The sequence below is a fragment of the Anser cygnoides genome, chromosome 12 (genome assembly GCF_040182565.1).
Source record: "Anser cygnoides isolate HZ-2024a breed goose chromosome 12, Taihu_goose_T2T_genome, whole genome shotgun sequence".
In the NCBI taxonomy this organism is placed as follows: domain Eukaryota; kingdom Metazoa; phylum Chordata; class Aves; order Anseriformes; family Anatidae; genus Anser; species Anser cygnoides.
Genome location: NC_089884.1, coordinates 13,305,832 through 13,324,893, shown reverse-complemented (window position 1 = coordinate 13,324,893; position 19,062 = coordinate 13,305,832). Strand labels below are relative to the sequence as shown.

The window sequence follows — 19,062 nt, the reverse complement described above, 5'->3', positions numbered from 1 at the left end:
GGCATCCCAGGGCTGAGAGGTCTGTAATCTGGGTCTTCTCCTGATCCCAGTCCTCCTCGGGGAGCAGGCGCAGCTGATGAGCAGTCTCCTTCTCCCCGTCTTTGCAAAGTCCCTGCCAAAACCTCCTGCATCTCTTACTTCTGGAGGTGATGTTCCTGCCTTGCTGCCTGCTTCCCTGAGCAGGGCAGGCTGTGATTTACTTTGGGGACCTGTCTGCTTGCGTACGCTGCCTTCCCGATCCCTGTGCTGCTTTCAGCTTCTGTTAGCACCGATTTTTTTTTTCCGACCGCTCTGTAAAATGGTTTACTGCCAACAGTCGGTTCCTGCGAGCCTGATAAAAACAAAATTGAGAATTTTCCTGTATAGTAATATTTTCAGCTTGCAGCGAGTTATAAACAGTTCGATAAATATTGTGTTGGCTTTTGAATCATTCTCGCTTCTAGCCAAACTGCTATATTGTGTGAGGTCAGTTGGTTAATGGGGGTCCAAGCGTGATTTGGTGATGCTGTAATACGCTCCGTTTTCTAAATAAAGGTTCTCAAACTATAATTTTTCCTACAAATGCACATGATTGCAGGGGTTCAATGTGATTATTACGAAAGATGATTATTGAGCAAGAGGGCTTATAATCCTCAAGGTCACTGCGTTTTCTTTCTTCAGATACTGGCACAAACGAGGCATTTTTCACTTCTGAGGAATTTTCAAGTATTCTGACTTGCTGAAAATCGACCCAAAGCCGAGAGAGTTTCTTTGCCAGCAGGTTTTGAAACTGTGGATGCAAATTTCTTTGAGGATATTTTTGAAAAAACATACAAAAGGTTAAATTCAGTAGTTGCAGCCCCACTGTATTGATATATATTTTTCTTTTAACAGATCAAGGAGTGTGCAGATGAACCCGTTGGTAAAGGCTTCCTGGTGTCGTGTTTGGTGGATCACAGAGGCAACATCACTGAGTACCAGTGCCATCAGTACATCACTAAAATGACAGCCATTATCTTCAGCGATTATCGGCTGATCTGTGGCTTCATGGACGACTGCAAGGCTGACATCAATCTCCTGAAATGTGGCAGCATTCGACCCGGAGAAAAGGTATCCAGAGAACATGTAGATTGTCAGTAGGGTTGTAAAAGCGATTCGCTGAAGGAAAATTATGTGGATTCTGCAACCGTATTGTTGTCTTACTTGCAACTGAGAAAATCCGGGGCGTATTTAATCCATCTGAAAAGGGTGATGTCCTGATTCTGCATCGTTCCTTCTTAATAAATATGCATTTATTCCTCTGAGGAGCTGCTGTTCCCAGAGACGACTTTCATTTGTCTTCCCTTTGCCTGCTGCACCACAGGTGAGGTGGTAGGCAGTTGGCTTTTGGATCGCGCTCTGTCAGGCCTGACTCGATATGATGAAACTGGGCACTGGATTTAATCATGCCTATTGCTAGACTCATTGCACAGTCTTGTCGATGCTGATGCAGGAAAGTTGTCAAGGTAATGCACCCTGTGCTAACCTGTAAGATGTGTAGTGACAGAGGGGTTCAAGAGCTTCTATTTGTTCGTTTTTTCTTTTCCCTGTCCACCCCAAAAGAAGAAGTTGAAGGGCACTTACACCTAGCATCATAGATCAGTAGTACTGCCTCTCTAATACTGTGCTGGTTTTCCTAAATAAATCAGTGCCATATGAGACTTGAGTGGAAGTTGATGTAGAGAACGGTTTGTGGTAACTAGACATGGGTTTATTTTCATTGCCCTGCCTTTCCTTCCCTACTTCAGTAAGGCAAATGCAGGCAGCAGTTATGTGGTGCTGCATGAACGAGTGCCTTTCTTGATGGTAAGTTTTATGTTTAGGGATAAAGTTAAAATTAGCCTATCAACTTTATACAGTGCTCTCTAAATTATAGCTCTTTGGTTTTTAGGAATTAGGCTGTTAAATCAGCTGTTAATGAGGAGGCAAAAAAATGTAACAAATACACTTTTGTTTAAAAAAACAGAACTGGATGCTTAGCTATCTTGTCCTAGTAAGTCTTGCTTGTATGAGATGTTTGTTGCTATAAGCAGCTTTGCATCCATAGGGCATTAAATTGAGGTCCTGCTGTGTATTCCAGAGACCCAGCTGAGCAACACAAAGCACAGGAATACTTGTTCTCAGCACAGTCCTCGTTTTCAGGAATAAAAGCAGCCGTAGAAGTAGGAGGAACTTGCAGGCACTGTGGGTTCAGACTGGAGGTGGCTTTCTCCGTAAAGTAGCGGCTGTCTTCTCTCGTGAGTCTCTTCAGTCCATGTGAGAAGGTGCTTTTAACGGTCCCTGGGGGCTTGGAAGAGTTTATGGGAGTCCTGCCCGTCAGGTCTGCCTGCTACCTGTGGTGTCACTGAGTTAAAATGAGTTAAAACCAAAATAGTTATGGTAGCATGGAAGGGACCTAGCTGAAGAAGTGGACCTCAGTGTGGATTTCATGGAGGTGAGCCGTGTCTCGTGGTGGATGTGGAGCACGTGCTGGCAGGTTTGTTAACGCTGGGGTTACTTGTGCAGCCCATGTCCCTTTGGATGGCAAAGCGAGTCCGTGATCGGCTCTTTGTGGGGGCTGGCGCAGTTTCAGCACGTTCCTCGCTTTTTTGGTACCCAACCCAGGATATTTTGCCGCGGTTTGGGAAAGCATGGCAGCCTGTCGTATGATTTCCTTTGTTGTGCTGTCATCATTGGCACTTAGAGCAATTGGAGTGTTTTGTACTGCTATGGGAACAGCTATAAATGGCTGTGCAAGCGTTTCTTTTGTTGGTGTTCTGTGCTGTCCCATTTCTGCTGTGGAGAAATCTCATCTAATTTACTCCCATCAGATGCTGGTTCGGGTTTTGTTTCCATGCTGCAGCTTCTGAGAGTTGCCTGGAGAGAAATGGTCGTTAGCCTTTTGTGTGACTGAACGTAGCTGCGAATTTAATAAATAGGATCTGGACACCTGAGGAGAAAGATGAGGGAAGAGATGCGTCTCATTTTTATGGAGATAAGCGCTGCTAGATGCTAACTGCACCCACATCAGGCTGCTCATGGGCTGCAGAATTACCTGTGACAGCTTCATCATCGTAGCTGGGGTAAACGGGCTGCTTTAACTGTAAAATGCTCTTCGATAGGTATTCTTGAAGCTGTTCTGCTAGCTAACCATCTTCCTTTTCTATTCTTCCTTTATTTCAGCTTTTTATTTCCTAATTGAATTCTGTTCCTGCTGCTTCTGTTGTTTGTGATGTAGTGCTTTCTGTGCTTTCTCTTCCACGTTTTCTTGTTGGCTTTCTGTTCTCTGAGAGCTGAGAAGCGCAGCCTGGAAGTCTCAATCTGATTGTAGAATTCGTTTTGCAAGATGTAGAAGAAAGGTTGTACAAGTGTCACTTGAAAGCATTAAGTTTCGTAGCGTGCCTGGGTCGTGGATTTTTTTTTTTTTCCCAGTTCCTGGAGAAATGTTTAGGAGCAGATCCGGTCACCTTTCCAGTTGGCTGTTGTGCTTTATGTTGAATTTGGTCTCCTGGCATTTAAAGCTTGCTTTGTCCTCGTGCGATAGGAATCTAATTTGAAATTGAAATCAGGAATTGTAACTGAGCTTTTCTTCTCGAGCTGCCTGTCAGAACGAGCCCGCTGCTTTCTCACTCCCAGTAATTCAGGGGCTTGGATCAAATTAATGGTAGCGTGTAGCTGCCCTGGTGCTAATTTGGGTTTCGCCAGGATGTCCAGGCTGGAACTGGTTATTGCCCGTAATGAAGGGGACAGAAGTGTACATCTGTTGTAGCGGTTTGCCAGATAATAGTATTTTTCAGGTTCCCAAAATTGACCCACAAGGAGACCGTTTTCTCGCTGTTTTCCCCCACTAAATGCTGTGAGTGTGGGTGCTCTCGCGCTGTCCCTGGTTCCACAGGAGTACTGGACGATCACTGAAGTCCAATAACTTCGGTCTCATTTACACGGTATGCTACTAGGACACTCTGCTATCAGCTGAAGCACTGGGAGACACCTCATCACGATCAACCCCTGCCATCCTGGCACCCAAACCAGCCCCACGGGGGAGCTTTGACAGATCTGCTGGGCTCAGAGGCTGCTGGTTTCCCAGGGCTGCCCCTGGCTGTTCGGAGCACGGTGCTGTGCAGATAAGGCAGGTTAGGTTTTCCCTCCTGTGTGCCACTTGTTGTACTCTTATCTGCTCGCTTTCCGAGGTCATCTCTGCAAGCGTGCAGCTGGAACAGCTGAGCTCAACGGGTGCCAGGTCCCAGGCAGAATGAAGTCTGTCTGGGGGAGCTTCCGAAAACGAGAAAAAATAAGCAAGAATCCCAAAGCCTAAACTCTGTTGGGGGGGAGGGACTATGGATAGAAGATGAATAGCAAGAAACGAGGTGTTTAAAATTCTGTCTTTCCCCCAAGACATACGCCCAGGGGCTGAATTTTGGCCAGAAGAATTAAAGTCTCTCAAAGCACTGTGCTGAAGTGAGGTTTGCTCTGGCACATTTAGGATTTAGTTCCATTTTTCTGTGGCTTCAAGTGCCATAGGACAATATTGGGAAGTTGTTCATATCCTTTGTGGGTCTAAATATATCGTTTTATGAAATGATGCAGAGTTTCGAGACACCCCATCCTAGATAATTATCTTGTACGTTTAACGGATCCTTGCAACTTTCAGGTGAAATTCTTTAAGAATGACAGTGATGAGGCAACAGTTCCAAGAAATGTGCAGTTTTTTTTAGATTTTTTTAGATTTGATCGATTAGATTTAGATTTTTCGATATTGTGCTGGAGAAATGAAGCCTAGACTCTGTCAGTCCCTGCAGCAATTTTGGGGAGTCTTGACTTGGAGAAAACGCTCGTCGGTCTTCAGCTGTAAGGTGGAGGTTTTTTGGCAGCAGGGTGTCGGAGAGAGGAACAACTTTCTGGGGGTACGGTCTTTAATTACAGGCTAATACATACTGTATTTAAGACTTGTAAAGCTGAGAGAAGTTAGAATGCACTTCAGTAAGGCAGCAAGTGTACACCTGAGTGGGATTTTTGTATGCCTTTTTTGATCCATGGCACAGATACGATAAGCTGGTGGCCCTTCACCTTGCCAGGAGCTCGTGTTCTGTGCTTAGTGAGGTTCGGCTGGGCTGGGCATTTAACCATTTACCTTAATTAAGCTTTGAAAACTCAGGTTGCTCCTTTCAGCCTGTAGTAACTGAGCTGACATTTCTCCAAATCACATCCTCCAAGCCCTGCCCGTGTTCTTTCTTTGACCAGCAGCGCGGTGCCTTCACGTGAAGAAGTAGCCGGGACCTGCATAAAGTGACTTAACTTGAGGCTGCCTCTCAAAGGAGCGCGGCGGCCAAAATTCAGCACAAGTGCTCGGACCTGCGCACCCAGGGCACTTTGATGGATCTCCCAGACAGGGCACGGGAATGCCGCAGGAGGGCATGTGAATGTGCGGAGGTAGTGAGGAGAGGACAGGACTGCACCTGGCAGGAGCTGGCCGTGCTGACCTGTACGTGGGTCTGATTTAACTCTGGTACATTCGAAATATGCTCTCATACAGGGCAGCAGCACGGGGTAGCTGGCACTGCAAGGTGATGTACCCCGATGTAAAAATGGTTTGCAAAGTGGTGCAGTGAATTTGTTATAACATACTGTGTCCTTGCAACACAGCAGTAAACACCCAGTGTCCTGCATCCATAAATCAGCTGCTTCTCGCTGGTTAAAATCAGTTTAATTTCACATGTAGCGTGACTGTTGGCCACTCTGGAAGAAACCTGGCAACTGCTGCCCCTCCAAGCAGGAGCAGTCTGCCCAGAGCCCTCCTTCTGGCCTGTGGGGGGGAAACTGCAGGTGAGCCAGGGCCCCCCAGCTGCCTCCTCACTGGGGCCGGAGCAGGACGCTGATGAGGGAGCTGGAAGCGGTTCCTTCCCTCGTTTGCTCTTGCCAGCTCCTGTCTGTAATCACTGCTTCGGGCTTACCACGAGGATTTGGGGAACAGAGTTTGTGTTTGGCGTGGTTATGGGTAAATGGCAAATTCAAGTCATGTGGTGAACGTGCTCCTCTAACTAGCATTGCTCGGGTTGCTTTTAGGGTCAGCCCTAAAACAGCTGATGATATATAATTAATTTCCTCAAAGGTGCCGATTCCTGGCCAGCGTGAGCAGTTTGCCAGCTCCCACTCCAGGGAAAAAGCAAACAGACATAGGGGGTTGGGGAGCGTGGTTTTGGGGTTTTCTGCTTTTTAAGAAGAGAACTGCTTTTAGCCCTCTGAAACTGATGGTACAGCTGGGTGTTCGGTTATGACTTTAATGGGATGATTCCGCCTCTGCTCCCAGCGGGGCAGAATTAAAACGGGAATCGAAGGCTGCCCGCCTGAGGAAGAATGGCAGAACAAAGTTTTGGGAGAGTTGTTTGGCTTTGAGTAGTCACGGTCACGGTTTAAGGATGCTGGTCCCTTACTTGTGCTGCCGCGGCCGTGGGGGATGCACCGACGTGGCAGCGTGAGCCAGAGGGCTGGCACAGAGCGGTCACTGCAGTGCCAGCTTCGGTGGCTCGGTTGTATGCAGACGTTCAGAGCTTGTTGTACCCTTTGCCTGCCCGACATGAGCTTAGTGGCAATGTCCTCTCATGGCAGGGCGGCATGAATTCGGGAACTGGAGTTACAGGAGGTTGTCTTTGCAGGAAAAACGTGCAGAAGCCTTGAGATCTGTTCCAGAAGTGTTCTTGTTTTTTGAGGAACTGGACCCATGGGGGTATTAGGGGGGTGTGGTTCCCCTCCTAAACACACAGAAAATGTAGGAAGGGACAAGGAGCCTTCATCAGCCCCGTCCTGCCTCTTCCCTGCTCTGTTACAAAGCGCGGGCTCTGTTTATTCTCTGGTCGTGGACCCACGTAGTCTTCAGGCTCCCTCGGGCTTGCCAGACAGTGGACTCGGGGCACGGTGTTGGGCCAGAGCTGCTTTGCCTGAGACTTCACCTACCAGTGAATGCTTTGCATTTTTTAATTCCTTTTTTTGGAGGACTTAGCACCGAGAACCCTGCATTTGGCCAAAGTTCCCTTGTGGCCCTTTTAGCATCGCTAATGATCACCACCCAATGTGAGGGCTTGCCTTGGCATGGAGAAACCTTGATTTTTCTCCCCCCAGGATGTTGTTAGCATGATGCTGGCACTTGCTGTTGCCATGGCAAGAGAGAGCCGTGTGGGCTGAGAGGTAATTTGGCTGCCTTGGTGAACTGCTCCGAGTAGTGGCAATCCCTTTAAGTCCCACTGAACCAAACCCAGAGCCCGGCAAGGGGGAATGGCACAGTGACCATCAGGATGGTGATACATAAAGTGTGGGGACAGGGCAGACGCCGACTGCTGCCTCTGTGGATGTCGTTAATTCTGAGCTCTGCGTGTAGGTGGTTCGTTTGTTGCTTAATTTATGCAGTGCTAATCCAGAGTCACGGGTCACTCGGCTGTGTGAGTACTTGGGTAACGATGCTCTCTTGCTCTTTCCGTGCAGGATGCCCACTCACAAGGGGAGGTGGTGGCGTGCCTGGAGAAAGGCCTGGTGAAGGAGGCGGAGGAGACCGATCCCAGGGTCCAGGTGTCTGATCAGTGCAAGAAGGCCATTCTTCGGGTAGCCGAGCTCTCCTCCGATGACTTCCACCTGGACCGGCACCTCTACTTTGCTTGCCGGGACGACAGAGAGAGATTTTGTGAAAATGTGAGTAGTTTCCTCCCACCTTCCCTTCTACATCAAAAATAAATTAAAAAAATGGGATGCATTGGGAATGGGAATGAAATGTTAGAGCGGAGCCTGAGCAAGATCATGTAATACTGCAAACAGGCACCTTGTAGCTGTCGTTTTGCAATAAATCTGATATTGAGTTCACTTGCCCAACAAACAGGCGTTATTTTTAGTGGGTTAATGGGCTGAGTGGGCATCGGAGGCTGTGCAGGGGAGTGGAGCCTCTCGGATGGGGAGGAGGCAGCAGAGGTGAGTGGTGCTCAGTCAGAGTTAGCTTTTGTCTGCTGATGGGCTGCTTGCTAAAAGGGGGTTGAATGTGATCAGATTTTAGAAAAAATAGTACTGAAGCCATCACTGTCACTTAAAATATTAACTTTAACATCTTTCAGGGTTAAAAAAGAAATCCCTTGTGGCGTAGTTTGTCCTGCCTGTTAAGCATTAGCTGCCCTATCTCTAACAGTAAATATTGTTGTTCTGCTTCACAGACTCAGGCTGGGGAAGGCCGAGTTTACAAGTGCCTCTTTAATCACAAGTTTGAGGAATCAATGAGTGAGAAGGTAGGTGTCTGTCTCAGGGAGACAAATCCTTAACGAAGAGATCATCGGGTCCTTCGTCAGCCCAGGCTCCGTTGTTCCTTTCCCGTGCTGGGGAAAATCCATCACCTCCGTGGCCCGATAACCGACCGCTCCAACAGATGCGTTTGCTTTGATACGCTTGTGTTCCCAGCTACATGCTGATAGCTTGGATTAATTGCGTTCGAGTTACAGCCTTTAAAGTTGAAGGATTTAAATAAATCAAAGCTTTTGGGGGGGTAATTGGGGAAGGGAAGCTCGGAGCTGAAGTGGGAGCGCTGTGATTTAAGTGCTGAAAGTAGAAGCTGCCACGTGGTGGGTATAAGCCTTGGAAAATGCTCTCATAATGTGCACTTTAGAGACAAAATGACCAAACATCTTGGCACGGGAAGCTGTCTGTGTTTCATTTTGTTTTCAAGGTTTTAGGAGGCAGACTACGAAGTAGGGAAGTGCATGGGAAAGAGGCACAGCTGAGTTAGGCAAGTTTTCCTTGTGCTAATCCTGAGGATATGCTCTGCAACAACAACAACAAAGTTGTTCTGGAAAGTCAGTCCTGAACACAGTTTGTTTGCAGCTGTGTCAGCGTAGGTGTTTGAGGAAGGCATCAGTGCCTTCAGTGATTTCCGCAGCAGCAGCATTTTGGGAATTAAAAGGAATTATATCAACTGAAGGGATACCAAGATGGGTATCTGTAAGCCCTTCTTTGGAGAAGTTCTGCTGAAGAAGCCCAGTGCAGAGGCCTGGGATTTTCAGACTCTTTTCTTTAAATGCATTATCCATCTGAAAGCTTAGTTCCAATTAACAAATCCAAAGCTGAGGGAGTAATCCCCGAGGGCTTGAAAGAAGGCTTCATTCTGTACAAACAGGTTACCGAAGTGGGCTGCTCTTTTTGCTTAGTCCCTTTTGGGTTGTACAGAGGCTGTTTATGCGGGGTCTCTTCCACCCTAAGCTGCCTGGCCTTTTAAGGTCTGGATATAGGGTGTCGAGAGCTCAGACAGAGCTGCAGCAGATGACTTGGTAGGGAGGGAGCTGGGTGCTCTGAGGGTGCAGTTTGCCAGGCAGGAGGGGCACAAAATCTGCTGTCGCTCTTGTGGCTGCCAGGGTGGGACAGGCGAAGTCGTCGGTGTTGTGGGAGCTTAAAGGGTTGTTCTTGCAGCTCCTGGGTTCAGGTTTGGGCACAGCACGTCCTTGGAAGTCCCACCAGTTGTGGGAAAATGGGTAGAAATTCCTGGGATCGGACCGGGCTGTGGTCTGATGGCACAAGTCCCCAGAGCCCGCTGTTCTGTAAATGTGACTGGGAAATGTTGCTCCTTGAGGGCACGGGGTGAGCATGCACCAGAGCTGGGATAAATGTCAGCGACTGATCTCAGTTACTGGAGTGAGTCATGCTCTCAGCCAGCGCCTTTCACAGACAGCGGGATGAATGTGCAGTTTGAAGAAGGGATCCCTTAAAAGTGAGCCTTTAAAACCCTTGGCCTGCCGACCTGTGTGGGTTGTTAACTACCTGGCTTCTGTGAGCAGAACCAGATTTAACTGCAGTCCATCTTAAATGCATGAATTGTAGAGCCTCAGTCTTTTTAAAACACAACCTGAAGCCTAAGCAGCAGCATCCAGCTCTCTGCTGTGCCACGTGGAAGCTAATCCAGTTACCCTGTCTCCTGCAGTGCCGTGACGCGCTGACCACACGCCAGAAGCTGATTGCCCAGGACTACAAAGTCAGTTACTCGCTGGCCAAGTCCTGCAAGAGTGACCTGAAGAAGTACCGCTGCAACGTGGAGAACCTTCCCCGCTCCCGGGAGGCCAGGCTGTCCTACCTCCTGATGTGCCTGGAGTCGGCCGTGCACAGAGGTGAGTGGAGCTGACCCGAGAGATGCCACTTGTGGGGTATTGATGTTAAAAGTTTCTCTTGGATGTTGAACTAGCAGCTCCAGCACCTATTTGTGGTCACCTCCTCCAAGTAACCTCCCGTCAAACTCTGTTCCAGAGGCAGGTTTCCTCATTGCGATGCTTTCCTTAGCAGTGTTTTGGGGATGAGGACAGCTGAGTAAACCTCTGACGCTGGCTTTTATTGCCTAGGCAAAAAGTTTAAAATGCAAAATAGCAAATCCCACTTGGACTGATGTGTAATTGCAAAGCCTTCTATTCACTATGGACTCAAACAGCTTTTTTTTCCCTCCTTTGTAGTAAGCGTTAACTATGGTGCTAGTTTAAAACACAGAATAGGCAACCTGTTTATCAACACTCGAGGAAAGACAGGGCTCAGTCCCATGCCTCCACTTAATCCTGTGCCTCTTGTAAGTAATGTTTCTTCCTCTACAGTTATGTAGGTTGGGTAAATGCCGTAATTTCTGTACCCCTTCCCTAGTTTAGGCTGCATAGAAGGATGGTAAGTGTGAGAACATTCTTTATACACTTAAGACATCTCCAACTTACACTAACTTAACACCAGTGGCTGTCCCAAAGACATTACAGGCCCCCCCTATACAGCAAGACCATGTTAAAGGTTCTCCATGAGGTTGCCATAACGTAAGAATGGCACATTTTAATCCTCTAGATCTGCACTGGAGAACTGTTTGTGTTTCCCCGGGCGTGCAGCTGGTGGTTTATGATTCAGCGGCATGGCTGCGTGCTGCAGTGCCTCTGGCACAGGAGGGGAAGGCTGCTGTACCTCTGCAAGCAGCCTGCATTTGCGAGTTTGAATAACTCGTCATTTCTGATTGATGTGGAAATGATGTGTGCTGTTTGCAGAAGAGCTTTCTTCCTCACCCTGCAGTAGGGCAGGTGTTTTCCTGATTTACAGAAAACTTCTGTTCAGTTACTGACTTCGGCTTCCACAGCAGAACAGGCTCTGCGGTGTGGCTCACACATGAAGCGTAGCCCTGGAGGAACATCTGCTATTCCTCACCCCCCCACCTATTTGTATAATAATGCCTGGGAGCCCCTGCGGTGGTGTAGGACCTCTGTTGGTGGGGAGTTGTGCCCGTGTGAATAGAGCGTGGTGGGAGGCTAGGGTAGGGCACAGGAAAAGCCGTCGTGTTCCTCATGATTCCCAAACCAACCTATCTACATGGGATTGTAGAAGAGCTTATAGAGGATGTAAGCATTTTTAAAGGTAAATTTTGTACCACAGTTGGTTAGCTAGACACTCAGTATGTTCTCCTGGTAATGTGTTCTGTTTTTTTTGGCTTCCTGAGCACATATGTGCTGTTGCTCTAGAAAACCTTTCCTCAGAGAAGGCATTTACCATGCTGCCCAGACAGATTCCTCCTCCAGTTACATATCAAGCTGGTAAATTACCAGAGGTGACTTCCATTCCTAGTGTTAAAAGCACACACTTGAGTGTACAGGCGGCAGATAACCTGTGCAGCAGAGCTGCAGATGAGCTGAGCGTTTTCAGCTGCTCTTCAAAAGGAGCTCCTGTACTGTGGGATCCAGCATAATACTCTCCTCATCTTTCCAGACCCATTTTTTATCCACAGAATGGTTATCTTGCAGGTTCAGTGAAATGAGGGGATCCACAGCAATGCTTGGTCTGGTCCTCGGGGTGCCTGCTGTGGCACGCTGGTTGCCATCAGGATTTGTTCAGCGTGTGCGTGCTGTCCCTGTCCTTCCAGCATCACGGTAGCCCGAAGAATCCAGGTCAAGAAGGGCACCAGGACTAAATCTCGTCCTCTTCTCTTGGCTTTAGGTCGGCAAGTGAGCAGCGAGTGCCAGGGCGAAATGCTGGACTACCGGCGCATGCTAATGGAGGACTTCTCCCTGAGCCCCGAAATCATCCTCAGCTGCCGCGGGGAGATCGAGCACCACTGCTCCGGCCTGCACCGCAAAGGGCGCACGCTGCACTGCCTGATGAAGGTGGTGCGGGGAGAGAAGGGCAACGTCGGGCTCAACTGCCAGCAGGCGGTAAGGGGGTTTTCCTCTCCTCGGTTCTGGGGTGCTGGGCTGGTAAAGCACTAACGGGCAGCGACCTGCCTGTCGACCACCTGTTACCGTGGTAGGAAGTGGAACTTTGGGATCTAGCAGCACATCAGCAGCGCTGTTTTCTCAAAAAATACAACCTGAGTTGTGTTGCTCCAGGTTTTGTATTTGATCTCCAGCACTTCTCGAGTCGTGGAATTCTGTCCTGGATGTAAGTTGTAGGGAAACCTTACGTTTTAAAACATTCCCTCTCCTTCCCTTTTCCTTCTGTGTCCCAGTTCTTAGAAGTGCACTAAATCTTCTCAAAGCAACTTTCCACTCATTTTTTTTTTTTTTTTTGCTATTTCACTGAGCTTGAATGATGGATGTGGAACTTCAGGTACAGATACAGCATGCTGCTGTGCATCATTGTGGTTGCTGCCACTAAAGCAAATGGTTGTTCTTCTCCAAAATACCTTTTTAAAATGGGCTGACTCCTTTTTTGCCTTTTTTAAAATTTAGGTTAGGCCCAGTTGTGTCCTGTCTGTAGTCTCTTTAAATTGAAAGCAATTATTTAATACTTCTACCAACTCATTAGCACTTCTTAACGTGGTATTATGTCTTTTTATTTAATCCTGTTTTTAATGATCCTTCAGCCCATGTGTGTGAGATGAGCCTGGAAAAGTGACACCAATGCAAACAGTGGCTGAGGAGTGTTCCTGAGGATGTAGGAGTTTGGGAGATGGATGCTCTTGACCTCCCGCAATATATGGAGCCTCCATAGTCCATTTCCACTGTAAATGTAGTTTAAAGCCTGGGGCCAAAATGTTGCCATTTATGCTATCTTAACTGTTGGCTGCGCATGTTGTCAAAGAAATGAATATCTGCCATTTTCTTAAGGCATAGGATGTTTCTGTGATGAAATTTTAAATGTGAACCTGAACTTGCTGCCTCAATCCTTGGGTACCTGGAAATTACCAGGAGTTGGTTCTTGGGAGTAACTTCTAGATCATGAAGTGCATGCTCAGAGTAAGTCTTCAGTCGAGGCAGGAATCCCCCCAAAAGTGAGAGCGATTTCAGACTTCTGGGGGAAAAGATGTTTGTGTAAATCTAGAAGGATGTTGTTTTCGGTTCCTTTACAATGAAGCCACCGCTGCATTTTTGTGCGGTAAGTTTGTGCCACAGCCAGGCTTGGTAACAACTCCCCTTGATGTGGAATGACCTCTGTTGTGGTCTCTGCAAGGGGTATCGTGAGCAAATTGAATGCTGATGTTACAGAATGTGATTTAATTTATCCATATTTTTGTGGGCAAAAGAAAATAGATGATAGCAAGGATAAAATAAACGTTCCAGTGTTCTGGTACCTGGGGTCTGGCATAGTGCTCTTATAGAGCTACCTACAACTTCTGAGGTGCCACATCGTTGGCAGATTTGTTTGTGAGTGGTGCTGGCTGGGTTGGTGTGGTTGTCTCTGCTGTCACCGCTTTTGTTCCGTTTGGATTTATTCTGTTGGAACGAGTTCCCCGCTTTTACTTCCTATGGTAACTTTGTAGGGAGGGAACGTTGTCGGAAAGCTGCTTTGGGTCCGTCTCCAGACATTGGTTTTTGTACTTGGAGTGTCCCGGCCTTGTCCCGGTGCCTTATTAACATCATTAGGTATTGCTGCTAACGCACTGGTCCCTTGGCTAGCCCGGGGCAGTGGGGCCCGTCCTGCAGTCCCCCGCTGTAGGTGCTGCGTGGCCAGGCTCCTTGCCCAGACAGTTTGCCAGAGGAAATTGGGATGGGAAGTGTCCAACTTGGCCCTGTTTTCTCTTCGACTGACCTGCGTCGTTCTGCTTGCACTGTCTTACAAAGGAAAATGTTTGCCCATCTGCCAAGAACAACTACAAGCCCTCAAATTATTTATGAAAGGTTCCTTGCCCTCAGTGAGGAGACGCGTGCTATCGGCGTACTTCTGTGGGCCCTTGCGTTTTGTGATGGGGAAAAAAATCCTCTCAAAGGAGGTGGAACTGGAGCACATCCTGCCAAGTAAAGCAAGCTCCGTGTTGCTTTGGGGGGAACAAACACCTCGGATTTGCTTCACAAATAAGTGGCTTTGCTCTTGTTTTGGTCTTTGTGGGTTTTTCTGTTTAGTCCCTTGAGCATGTAAGACTGTAATCCTGGCTAAAAGGGCAGATATCCCTGCTTTCAGTTTCTGATATGACTAATAAATTGATAATTAACTGAATTTAGCTCCAAGTCAGTTGAAAGTTGAGGATTACAAAGCTTATCCAGCTGCTTTCAGCAGGAAAGGTTAGCTGTGGAGGGGAGGAACTTCTGTAAAACCCTCGCTCCTGTTAGCAGGGCCAATATTCCCCTCCCTGCAGCCAGGGCTCTGGCTGCCACCTTTGCATCTCCCAGTGGGGTGGGAATTAGGACTGGGAATCCTGTGGTCATGCCCCGGACAGCATGGCGAGGTCAGGAGGCTTAGAAGTGAGCTGGTACCTCTGAAATGCTGCTAGTTTATTTACTGTAAATTTAACTTTAAAATGTCAGGTTTGAGGTTTTATTCTCCCATCCTCCCTCGAGGGAGGAGCTCCTGTATCAAACCCGATCCCGCTTTACGTAAACCTCTGACACGGAGCAGGACCAGTGTCCCACATGCAGCGTCCTCTTGCTCTGAAAATACCCCAGGAATTTTTGACCCAAGAGTCCATGCCCGCTAGGCAGTGCTCTTCCGAGCTGCCTGCAGCCTTGGGCGAGAGAAACTTCAGCCAAGACTGAGCTGCAGAAGACCTGATGTTCATCCCCGGCGCTGTGGGGTCTGTCTTGGTCACAAGCTTCCCGATGGATAAGTAGTGCCAGCTTTCCTTTTCTCCAGGCTGAACGCTTTCTCCATTTCTGAAGGCTTGCTGGATGGCGTTTAGGTGCAGGCTGTGAAAGCTGGAGGATAAAATTGCAGCTGTGCTTTGGATCTGGTTGGGCAGTGACAAGATCGTTGGGTAGGTGTCAGGATGTTAACGGTGCCGACCATTGGATGTCCCTGTGCAGCTGCCTTCCAGGCAAGCTCTCCTTTTTTGCTCCCAATTTGTCAGCCGAAAACATTTGCCTGGAGAATGGTGATACTGGTTCACCCTGTGGCTCATTGGCCTCTCGAAGGTGAAGTGGGCTTGGGGCTCTGGGGCTGGTGATGGCCAAGAAAGCTGCCTGCTCCCCCAGAACTAAGTAGTAAGGAGAAGGAAAACCGGCACCCTGCTTTTTCTGTGTATATAATAATAAATTTTGTACTATAGATCTAATTGTGGTTCCCTTGGCTTCTAAAAGCTCGAGCGGGCATCCCTGAGGAAACGCTGCTGCATGGGGCGTGACATTTCATCCTGTATTTCAGTGCAACTTGTGTCCTCTCCAGACAATTGAGAAATGTTTTCCAGCTTTGTTTGTAGCTCGGCAGCTGTACTTTAAACACTGATTTGCATTTCAGCTTAGAGCAGTAGGTAATAGCCATGGAAATGTGACAAATTTGCATGCCTGGTGTCAGCCTTATGGGATGTGGCTGCCACCAAGGCACAAGATGGATCAGAAACAGCACTCAGATGTTACAGTTGTGTTCCCTACATTTGTATGTAAGTGGTCTGGGTTTACAGTTGACGTTCCTCGTGTGGCAGGTCTCATCCAGTGCTCCCAGGCTGCTTGCTAAGCACAGCCAGGGCCCAGCAGTACCACGCTCCTGGGTTGGCAGCACGAGGCTTTAACCAGAGCACAGAGTAAGCAGCTGTAGAGCAGGGATCCTGTCCGGTGCCACCAGCGTGGAATGGCCGTGCTGGAAGCTGCAGGTTTGGTCGTTATGCTAAGTTTTCCTGTCCACAATTTCTTTCTTCCAGCTTCAAACGCTGATCCAGGAGACCGACCCCGGGGCAGATTACCGCATCGACCGCGCGCTGAACGAGGCCTGCGAGTCGGTCATACAGACGGCCTGCAAGCACATACGCTCCGGGGACCCCATGTAGGTGGCTCGCACTTACACCGGGCTTTTGGTCACGTTGGGCACCCGTGACAGCGGCGTTGCTGAGCGGTGTGGATACTAAACCCTGGCCAGAAATGAGTCCTTGCCATTCCTGCAGGGTTTGAGGTGTGAACCAAGCTCTGCCTCCCCCGCTGCCGTGTAAGCAGGCCCGGTGCTCTTGTAACAGAGCTGGCTTTGCACTGGTGAGGGACGTAGATTTCTCAGGCTTACATTTGTAACGCTTGATGTGCTAATTTCCCTTACTACATAAGTCTTTAGCAATATCACAAAGAGAGGCAACAAGCCTTGAAAGGCTGGTTAAGCAAACCTGTGCTGCAAAGACAAACTGCTCCTTCGTCTTGAGGCCTGATGGGTATCATCTCCTGAGCCAGGCTCTAAAATACTCCTTTCAGTTTTGTTACGTGTCAGATTTGCTGAGATAACTGAAAAGGGGAAATGTGAGGGTGTAAATGTGGTATGTGGATGTTTTTGACATCCTCTTTTTGAAGGAGAAAGATCATCTTCACGGGGTTCAATTGTCTTATCTATGGGTTGTTGGGAAGACTGATTTGGCAACACTGACTTACCAGGAAGCTCAGCATGATAGCATCCCTTGCCTAACTTTTTTTCTTCTGGTTGCAGGATTCTGTCTTGCCTGATGGAGCACTTATATACAGAGAAGATGGTGGAGGACTGTGAGCATAGGCTCCTGGAGCTCCAATATTTTATATCTCGTGACTGGAAGTGAGTACCGTAAAACAGTATCCTCACTTGCTCCTTGTGTTTAGTGTTTGTATGTGTTAGGAATCCCTTGCAAAACGGCATTGCTTATTCTCGTTGAAATAAGAGAGGACTTCTAGTTGTGCCAGGTCTGTAGGGCATCAATACCTGCCTAGATCAATAAAAGCAAAAGCTGGTGAGGAAAGGTAAGGGTGATGCCCAGTTATGCTTTTTTTTTTTTTTACACTTAAAAGAAACGGTGCAACCGTAGGAGGTGCCTCGAGTTTGAGCTCTGAAATGCAACCCATCTTTCATTAAAATAAGTTTCTCTGGCCACGGTGAAGTTGAAGGTCACTTTATTTGTAGGAGGCAGCCATTTTATCTACTGTGTGCTACAAAAGGAGAGTTAGGAAAAGCTACTAAGTGTAACAGAGCTACGGTTGAAGGAGGTGTCCTGCTCCTGCTTCTGCCTTGTTTCAAACTGTCTAGGTGTGATTACAGCCTGCGGAGTGGACATAATTCCCTTTGGAGCACAACTTTTCCAGCTTTTTCATCAAAACACAGCAGGGCTTTGAAATATCTGCAGAGCCCACTGTACCTGTGTGGGTTAAGATGACTGCAAGTGGGGTATAAATTTGTTAAACATGAGCAGTGAGGAAAAAAAAAAATATTTGGCTTTTCTTCTGAAGAAGGTTGAGAGGTAAAGAAATGGAGTACATCAAATGGGGGGGGTTCTGCAAGAGATGGAATAATAATTCTCAGTGACCCTGAGCAGTGCAAGGCAAGAAGTTGTGGGCTGCAGTTGCTGCAGAGGGCATTCAAATCAGACATGACGAAAATCTGAGTCCCAGCGGTACCTGTGGGCAGCGCTGCCGGTAGTTAAGAGCTGATATGCTCTGTGATCTTCTGCTTCTAAAACACATGAAGCTTCACAGACCGCAGAACCTAAGGCTTCATGGCTGCTTGTTTAGTCATCTCGATAATTGCCTTCATAGCTAGACAAGAATACTTATTTTTTTTCCTCCTCCTCCTGTTTTTCCCCTTCATCGCTGGTTTTCCTGCCTCTGCCACGTTTCCAGCAGGTAATTATTATTTGAGCCAAACTTTGATTGGAAGAAAGAAAAAATGAGTATTTGCATTTTGCTGGGAGTAAAGATAATCTTAATTCATATTGCAGGCAGGGCAGCGTTGGCTCACCTTTCTTGTTTAACCGCTGTTCCCTGAAACTGGCTAACACAAGCTGTTGTACTCGATGCATAGCGTAGATGTTCAGAATAGAAATCTTCATGGTTTTCTTTCTACTTTTATCACTGTCGGTATAATTTTGTCCACTGGTGCACTTTGATGTTCACCTTCTAAAGCATTGTAGAAATCAGGTTTCCATTTTGGAAAGCTGGCAATCTCTGCCTTAGTTTGAATGTAAGTAGACGTTGTCTAAAGAAATCTGCTGTTGCAGTTTTCTTGTATGCAAAAGTAAGTCTTCAGAGAGATCCAGAACAGACAATAATTAATCTAACTCAGATTTGTATGAAACTGGCGTTTCAAAATGGCAGCAGTGCAAGGTAAATGTAAGATATTGTACGAGCAGAACACGGCATGCACCTACTTTGCTGCTGCTGTAGCACGTCATGGAGATGACTTCTTTTTTCACATGTCAGCGTTTGGCTGACATGAGGTAGAAGAGAATGGGAGGTACTTCTAGAAGCATTTAAGATTTGATCTGTAATTAACGATCTCGGTATAAGATCTTCCATTTTGCAAGACTAGGGAGTTGATTCCAGACTGAGCGACCTGCATTTTGCCACCAGTTGGTTCAGCTGCTTAGATGCTGCTGCTAAGTGATGTGGTTTTATGAAACTTGAGATGGATTTTTCTGCCTCAAAAGCACTTCAGAATGAGAAAGGCTGAAGGTTTGAGCGCGTGAGATGCCCCAGGAATGGAAGTGCTAGTGGTGACTTCTCTGTCTGCAGGTTGGATACGGTCCTGTACCGCAAGTGTCAGGGAGACGCCTCCCGCCTGTGCCATACCCACGGCTGGAACGAGACGAGCGAGCTGATGCCCCCGGGGGCGGTGTTCTCCTGCCTGTACAGGCATGCCTACCGCACGGAGGAGCAAGGAAGGAGGGTAAGTGCTGGCCTGCAGCCCTCCGCTGCTGGATTGGTGCTAAATACTGGTTGTAACCTGCATCTG

At 47.7% G+C, this 19,062-nt stretch overlaps 1 protein-coding gene across 1 annotated transcript in view; it reads left to right on the top strand.

Annotated features, from left to right (window-relative positions):
- Positions 1 to 19,062, top strand: part of GLG1 (golgi glycoprotein 1) — a 70,430-nt gene that overhangs the window by 31,710 nt on the left and 19,658 nt on the right. Inside the window, exons 4-11 of the mRNA XM_067004647.1 lie at positions 874 to 1,089; positions 7,474 to 7,677; positions 8,187 to 8,258; positions 9,938 to 10,121; positions 11,962 to 12,176; positions 16,031 to 16,152; positions 16,795 to 16,896; positions 18,843 to 18,996. Of these exons, the coding sequence (XP_066860748.1) occupies positions 874 to 1,089; positions 7,474 to 7,677; positions 8,187 to 8,258; positions 9,938 to 10,121; positions 11,962 to 12,176; positions 16,031 to 16,152; positions 16,795 to 16,896; positions 18,843 to 18,996 (1,269 nt within the window). The remainder of the gene's footprint in view (positions 1 to 873; positions 1,090 to 7,473; positions 7,678 to 8,186; positions 8,259 to 9,937; positions 10,122 to 11,961; positions 12,177 to 16,030; positions 16,153 to 16,794; positions 16,897 to 18,842; positions 18,997 to 19,062) is intronic.